This window comes from Elephantulus edwardii, unplaced genomic scaffold (genome assembly GCF_000299155.1).
Source record: "Elephantulus edwardii isolate Elephantulus edwardi_28Jun2011 unplaced genomic scaffold, EleEdw1.0 scaffold00010, whole genome shotgun sequence".
Lineage (NCBI taxonomy): Eukaryota > Metazoa > Chordata > Mammalia > Macroscelidea > Macroscelididae > Elephantulus > Elephantulus edwardii.
Window position 1 is genome coordinate 13,723,036 of NW_006399760.1, and position 7,338 is coordinate 13,730,373.

Sequence of the window (7,338 nt, forward strand, 5' to 3'; positions counted from 1 at the left end):
GTGAGACTTGTTACTCCGTTCTTCCCACACGATGGAAACCAGGAGCGACAGGGCTGAGCCCAGAAACGCCTCCTTATGAAGTCGTTGAAGTCGGAGGCCAGGGTCGTGCCATGGAGACGCCGCGGCGGGTGCAGTCCAGCTCCAGCGGCGACTCCTACTTTTCTTCTTTTAAATGTAATTCTCCTTAGAGTACTGGGTAGGGCTTGATTTTGTTAATTTTTTTTTTTTTACTGTAAGATCTACATCTGTGCCGAATTCTTCTTACTATTTCAGGCCGGTTAGTCCCCCTACTCTACTTAGAACCAAATAAACCAAGTCAGCACATTAGGGATTCTCAGGACTCCTTGAACCAGTCGTCCTTATTTTTTTATTCATTCACCATGCTAGATGGACCATCCTGAGGGAACAAGCGCAATATCAGTCTATCTCTTCTTTATCATGTATATCCCACTTCTACTCACCAAGAGGACCCAGGTGGTGGTCACTGTAAGCTGAGCATAGTTGTCAGCTTCCTTTAATTATAAATTCCTGGAAAAACAATTCTGGTACTTTCTCCCTCCTCTCTTCAAGTAGATTCAGGTGGTCAACATGAGTTAAGCATTAGCCTTAGTTTCATTGCAAAAGTCTTTCTTTTTTTTTTGCTTGTCTGCTTTCAAATGTAACTTCCCTCAAGTACTAGGTGGGGCTTAATCTTTCTTAGGCTACCCTGCACACATTAAACCAAATTTTACTACGTAAGTATTATTTTAGGACAAATTTCCCCTTTTTGGAATATCCAATTATTATCCAACTGGTTTACATTTTCCCTATAATTACAATATGGCCTCTCAAAACCCTTAATTTTTCTTTTACTATATCTTAGCATTAAATGTAAAAATACCTTAATCATTTTTCCTATATATCTCAATATAACATTATAAAATATAACAGGGGGATAAAAAAGCATCATACATAGACTTTTAAAGAAATTCTCAGATTCCTCTTCATGTACTATTGTCTCAGGGCAAAGACTAGTTTTTCAACTTTTCTTCTCACCTTACTAAAACAAAAGCAACTTTTAAAATTGCCTCTTACTTTATAGAAATAAACAATAGCCATTTTAACCATACTGTTTCCCAAGTCCCACATTTATAAAACTAAATTTTGAGTGTGTAAGTCTGAAATGACAAATCCCACTCCTTCTGACACCAAATGTCGAGTGAGCAGAAAATGATACATGATGGAAAAGGGCTTTGAACATCTCTCTGAAAGGACTAGAGGGAATGAGAATAGCATAGTCTCTCATCAACCCAGAGCTAAAAACAGATAAATAGCCATATCCCAGGCCGTGGTACCTCTAGAGCCACAGAAACAGCTATATGTTCGTTTATTAGTTGTTGACTCACAGACTCACAGTGTGATACTAAGAATGGGAGTTATTGAGGAAGTAAGTTAGAAAGTAAGGGAGGGAAAGAATATCTCACAATACAAATCTTAGCTTTATAGTCCCAACACACGATTTGTTAGTCCAGGCTTCAATTTCAGTTAAGCTTTTCCTTCTATCGTCAAAGGCAATAACAGAAAAACCTTAACTGTGGCCAAGAAGCTTCAGGTCACACATTTCCACAGTTTCTACATTACCGTCACTAGGATCTCATCACCAGGGTCTCACTCTCAATAGAGTCTTGCTCTAGTTTCCCTCAAGTCTTACTGTCACAAGTCTTTTTCTCCACTGTGGGAAGCACTCTCTGTCTTATCTTAGTCCCACAATTATTGGTAATTTGCCTGCACAAGCCTGCAATTAAGGTAGTTGGAGAAGAGAGGGGACTAATTGTCATGGCTAAGAAAGGTCAACGTTTAAGCTAACATTGCAATTTTGACATAATAAAATATTATAGGGAATGTCAGATGTATCTTGGCTGGAAGCAGGGAGTACCAGATGAATGCCTATCTTTATTTCATTGATTATGTGAAGGCATTTGAATGTGTGGATCACAACAAAGTATGGCTGACTCTGAGAAGAATAGGATTCTCAGAACACTTGATTGTGCTTAAATTAAAACTGTATTTGGACCAAAAAGTAGTCATCAGAACAGAGCAAGGAAACACTGCATGGTTCAAAATTGGGAAGGGTATGCATCAAGGACGTGTCCTATCTCCCTATCTTTTCAATCTATATGTGAAACAGATTACCTGGGAGGCTGGGTTCTATTGAGGAGAAGTGTGGCATCAGGATTTTAGGTAGACTCATAAATAATCTGCATTATACAGATGACACAACCCTACTTGCTGTAACTGAGGGACACCTGAAGTTCTTGCTGCAGAGGGTCGAGGACTGCAGCCTTCAATATAGATTGAAGCGCAACATCAAGAAAATATTCTCACCACTGGGCTGATTGGCAGCATCATGATAGATGATGAAGAGATTGAAATTGTTGACAGCCTCAGTTTGCTTGCCTCTACAATCAACACTCTTGGTACCAACAGCCAGGAAATTAAAAGGCAAGTTGCATTGGGAAAGTCTGCTGTCAGAAACCTCTCCAAAGTACTGAAGAGCAACAATGTCGGTCTGGAGACTAAAGTACACCTGATACAGGCGATGGTCTTTGCAATTACTTGTTATGCATGAGAAAGCTGAACAATTACTAGGGATGATAGAAGGAGATTTAATGCCTTTGAGCTGTGGTGCTGAAAAAGAGTATTGAATATACCATGATGGACTGCTAGGAGAACAAACAAGTTTGTCCTGGAGAGTGTGAAGCCAGGCTGCTCCTTGGAGGCAAGTATTCTGAAGCTTCGTCTGTCATACATCATACTTTGGACCTGTTGCAAGACAAGATCAGTCCTTGGTGAGGGATGTCATGATTGTGAGGGTGGAGGGACAGCGCAAGAAAGGAAGACCTTCAATGAGATGGATTGATTCAGTCAGTGCTGTAATGAGGATAGGTGTGTCAGAGATAATTAGATTGGCAAGGAACAGAGCAGAGTTTAAGGCTGTTGTAAATAGGGCCACTATGAGTCGCAGGCGATTCTACAGAACATAACAATAACAACAAACAAGATCCAGTATAGTTAAAGAAAAAACATAACATATCCCTTATATTTATTTTTACAATATATCTCAACATTATAACATAGAAGGGGGGGAACTTCATATGTAGACATTCAAATAATTCTCCATTTCATCTCAGTCCTCTACCCTTTTGTCTCTGGACATAAGTGGCTTCTCTACATGTCTTTGCATCTTAATAGCAGCAAAAGTAACTTTTGAATCTCTTCCCCTCTCCCAGAGCAAACAGTAACTGCATATATTGCCCAGCCCCACATTAACAAAATTAAACTGTGTTTCTATGAGTCTGAAGGAAAGAATTTACCACCTCTGAAACCAAACGTGTAAGGAGTAAATGCAGTGTAGAGTGGCTGAGTCTGACTTCTATCCACTGTCCCCGATCAATAACATCATAGTACTAGAAAATACCTAGTCAGGTATGCCATCTCATATGTTCCTGCACCTAGACCAATCATTGGATCCAATCTTTGTTGCACAGGGACTCAAAAACATTACTCACTGTTGTAGAGTTTATTAAGGAAATAGGTTGGGAGTGTGAGGGGGTAAAGAATATCATCCAAAGCAGTCCTAAGACAAAATAACAAGGCACAATCCCTCAGTTATTGAAAGTCCAGGTTCAGTTCAATTGCATAAAGGCAAAAAGCCTCTGATTTTCTCAATTATACAACAAAATGTACTTCAGAGCAGATATAGGTCAGCTTTAACTTTAATCACCAGCAAGCAAGATCTTTAACCATGGCTTTTATTTCTAGGCTTCCTCTGGTTACGCCTTACCACAGTCTTTTCACTCTCTCTCCACCACCTTCTCTCACAATGTGGAAAGAACTCTCTTATATTGGTTCTACAGCTGTTAATGATTTGTAAGATCATGTGTCCACAGTCAAGGTAGCTGGAGATCATTCAATGCCAGGAAAGCCAATTCTTAAGGTTTCTAATATCACAGGATTTCGTTTTTCATATATATAAGAGGGCTTCTATAAAAATTAGTGTTCTGGTGGTCTAGTGGTAGGAAGCTCTGCTGCAATCCCAAAGGCACATAGTTCAAATTCACCAGCTTTCTGCAGGAGAATGATGGACAATCTCCCCCCATGCAACTACTTGTCTCTTAAAACCCCCTAGAAAATCCATTGTACATAGAAACAACATAAAAATTAGATATAACAATGTGTGGGATTCTTAGTGCACCATAATGTTCCATTAAATGGTATATTCTCTTACTTATTCTAATCCTTCACACTGGGAAAACCCAAAATAGAATATAGTAGTTAGTGGAGATTAATAAGAAATGAAAAATTAGAAAAATACTGCCAATATGTGTTTATAAGTGTTTTAGATATTAAAATCTGCCATAGCAATGTGATAGAAGTTCCATAAATAAATATGTGTTTAAGAACCTGTGGTTTTGGTTCAAATTTACTTTACCCATGAGATGCTTAGCTTTCACTCAAATCATCTGTCATATTGGACACAATTTCTCTTAACCTCAAATTTAAGCCACAGTCTTTCCACCAAAATACAGCTTCAGTGTCCTTTATCTTTAAACTGACATATATAATACGGAGAAAAATAACTCCCATGAGATATCCAAATGTGTTCCAATAACAATGGATCAGTGTTAGAGGCAAGGGGAAATTTTGAATCTTGCATTGGTTTGAGTGTTGGTCACTGACATTGTCCTATGGCTCTGTTGGCCACATGCCTCACTCCCAGGGAAGGGGGACGATTACAAAGATTGACTAAAAGCTGAAAGAGCTCTTTCATTAGAACCACTAAAAGATTTTGGAAACCCAAGGCAATAGAACTTTGCAACCTCTGTCCTAGTGGGATCAAGAGGAGGAGAGGGTGTGGGGAGTTTTCCTATTCAGCGTCCCTATTGAGCATGAAAATGTCACATCTGAGCAGTGGATCAGCTGATTACTGGAATACAGAAGAATTAGAGATGCTATTTTGCAGCAGTGAGTCTTGGAGAGCTTATTACAGACATTGATGCTTTGGAGTAAAATTGAGACCATTGTTGGTAGGAAAGGGTGGGAAAACTTATAGTGGCTTTGATACACTGAAAAGGTCTAGACCAGAAGAAAAGGGGGGAAAATAGGTGCATGAAACATTTTTGAAGGCTATTTTATCAGCACAATAAGGCAATTCTGGACTTATTTTGTCAGGGTGATTATACATTCCATTGTAAATATCTCAAATCCCATTCCAGGTTTTAATATTTAAAAGGCATAAAGGCTAAATGTTCAGCTGTTGCATAAAAACTTAGAGGTTTGAACCAATCTGGGATAAAAATCTGGTGATCTTCCCTGAAAATTATAGGCTAGGATACTCTATGGGGCTTTCTACTCGCTCATATAAGATCACAAGATCATGAGTTGGAATGAATGTCACACCCTTAGTAATTGTATTGTAAAGGGCACTAACTCAACCTACTCAAGTTCCCAGTAAGTCCCATTATATGTTGTGAAAAAATAATGTGCTGTCTTTAATGTTCAACAACAAAGAGTTTTACAGAGACTTGAAGAAGTCCTGATTCCTGGGAAAGACTTGACTGAGGTATCTTATCTGTAAGTTTTTTCAATTTTGTATCTAATCTGTGTGAATTTATTTATTTTACTTCACCACTAGGGAGTTTTCTCTGAAACAGTACTTTATAGCTTAAGAGCTCTGTATCCTCATGAGAAAAATGAGCACTTGAATGTTAGTTTCCCACCCTCTTTTGATACTCAGGATCTGTAAAGATGAAAAAAAAAATAATTATACCTCCTTCATAGGATTGAGTACTTCCAACTGAGGCGAAGTATCTAGTAAGTACTTAGCAAATGTCAACTAGAATAAAAATAACTCATTATTATTACTGTCTAACTATTTCTTTCTGTTAGATGTCCTCAAGGTCCTTGTTACTATATATATATATAGTAGCTCTAAACCCTGCTCTATCCTGCGCCAACCACACCGCCTCTGACACACCCATCCCGATTACCCCAGTCATCGAATCAATCCATCTCATAGAGGGTCTTCCCCTCCTGCGCTGTCCCTCCACCCTCCCAAGCATGATGTCCCTCTCCAAGGACCCGTCCCTCCTGGCAACATGTCCAAAGTATGTCAGATGAAACCCCAGAATCCTTGCCTCCAAGGAGCAGCTTGGTTTAATCCTCTCCAAGATGAATCTGTTTGTTTTTCTGGCAGTCCATGGTACATTCAGTACCCTTCTCCAGCACCACAGCTCAAAAGCATCCACTCTCCTTCTGTCCTCCCTAGTCATTGTCCAACTCTCTGATGCATAACAAGCGATTGCAAATACCATGACCTGTATCAGGCGCACCTTAGTCTCCAGAGAGACACTGTTGCTCCTGAGTACCTTTGAGAGGTCCCTAACAGCAGACTTTCCCATCGCGATACGCTTTTTGATTTCCTGACTGCTGGTACCAAGAGTGTTGACTGTGGAGCCGAGCAATGTGAAGCTGTGAACAATCTCAATCTCTTCGTCATCCATCTTGACGCTGCCAATTGGTCCAGTGGCGAGAATCTTTGTCTTCTTGACGTTGAGCCTTAGTCCATACTGAAGGCTGCAGTCCTTGACCCTTCGCAGCAAGTGCATGAGGTCCTCCTCAGTTTCAGCAAGCAAGCTTGTGTCATCTGCATAATGGAGATTGTTAATAGATCTTCCACCAATCCTGATGCCACAATTCTCCTCATAGAGCCCAGCCTCTCAGATAATCTGCTCTGCATACAAGTTGAAAAGGTATGGAGACAGGATGCATCCCTGGCGTACACCCTTCCCAATTTTGAACCATGCAGTGTTACCCTGCTCTGTTCTGACTACTGCCTCTTGGTCCAAGTATAGGTTTCGTATTAGCACAATTAAATGTTCTGGGATTCCCATTCTTCTCAGAGTCAGCCACAGTTTGTTATGAGCCACACAGTCAAATGCCTTTATATATAAACACTGCCTAATCTGTGTCATTCTCTCATTCTCACTGTGTTTGAGTCCATTGTGGTGGCCAATGTTGTAATTCATCTCAATTAAATTCTTTCTTTTCACTGACTCTCTCACAAGCATGATGCCTTTTCATGACATTGTTGTTAAGTTCTATCAAGTCAAATATAACTAATAATGACTGTATGAACTACAGTCTGAAACTTGTCCTATCTTGCAACAAGTTTATTATCCCCAACACATTTGAGCCCATTACTGTAGATGCAATATCAATAAATCTAGTTAAAGCTCTTCCTCTCCTTCACTCACCCTCCACAGTTTCTCTTATTAATATGCACAAAATAAGCTAGAA

The 7,338-nt window shown here is 39.7% G+C and overlaps 1 protein-coding gene across 1 annotated transcript in view; it reads right to left on the minus strand.

The window, feature by feature from the left end:
- Positions 1-7,125, minus strand: part of LOC102872619 (outer dense fiber protein 2-like) — a gene marked incomplete at its 5' end in the record, with an annotated part of 9,028 nt that extends 1,903 nt beyond the window's left edge. The window contains one exon of the mRNA XM_006880755.1: positions 7,072-7,125. Within this exon, the coding sequence (XP_006880817.1) occupies positions 7,072-7,125 (54 nt within the window). The remainder of the gene's footprint in view (positions 1-7,071) is intronic.
- Between the last annotated feature and the right edge of the window lie 213 nt (positions 7,126-7,338).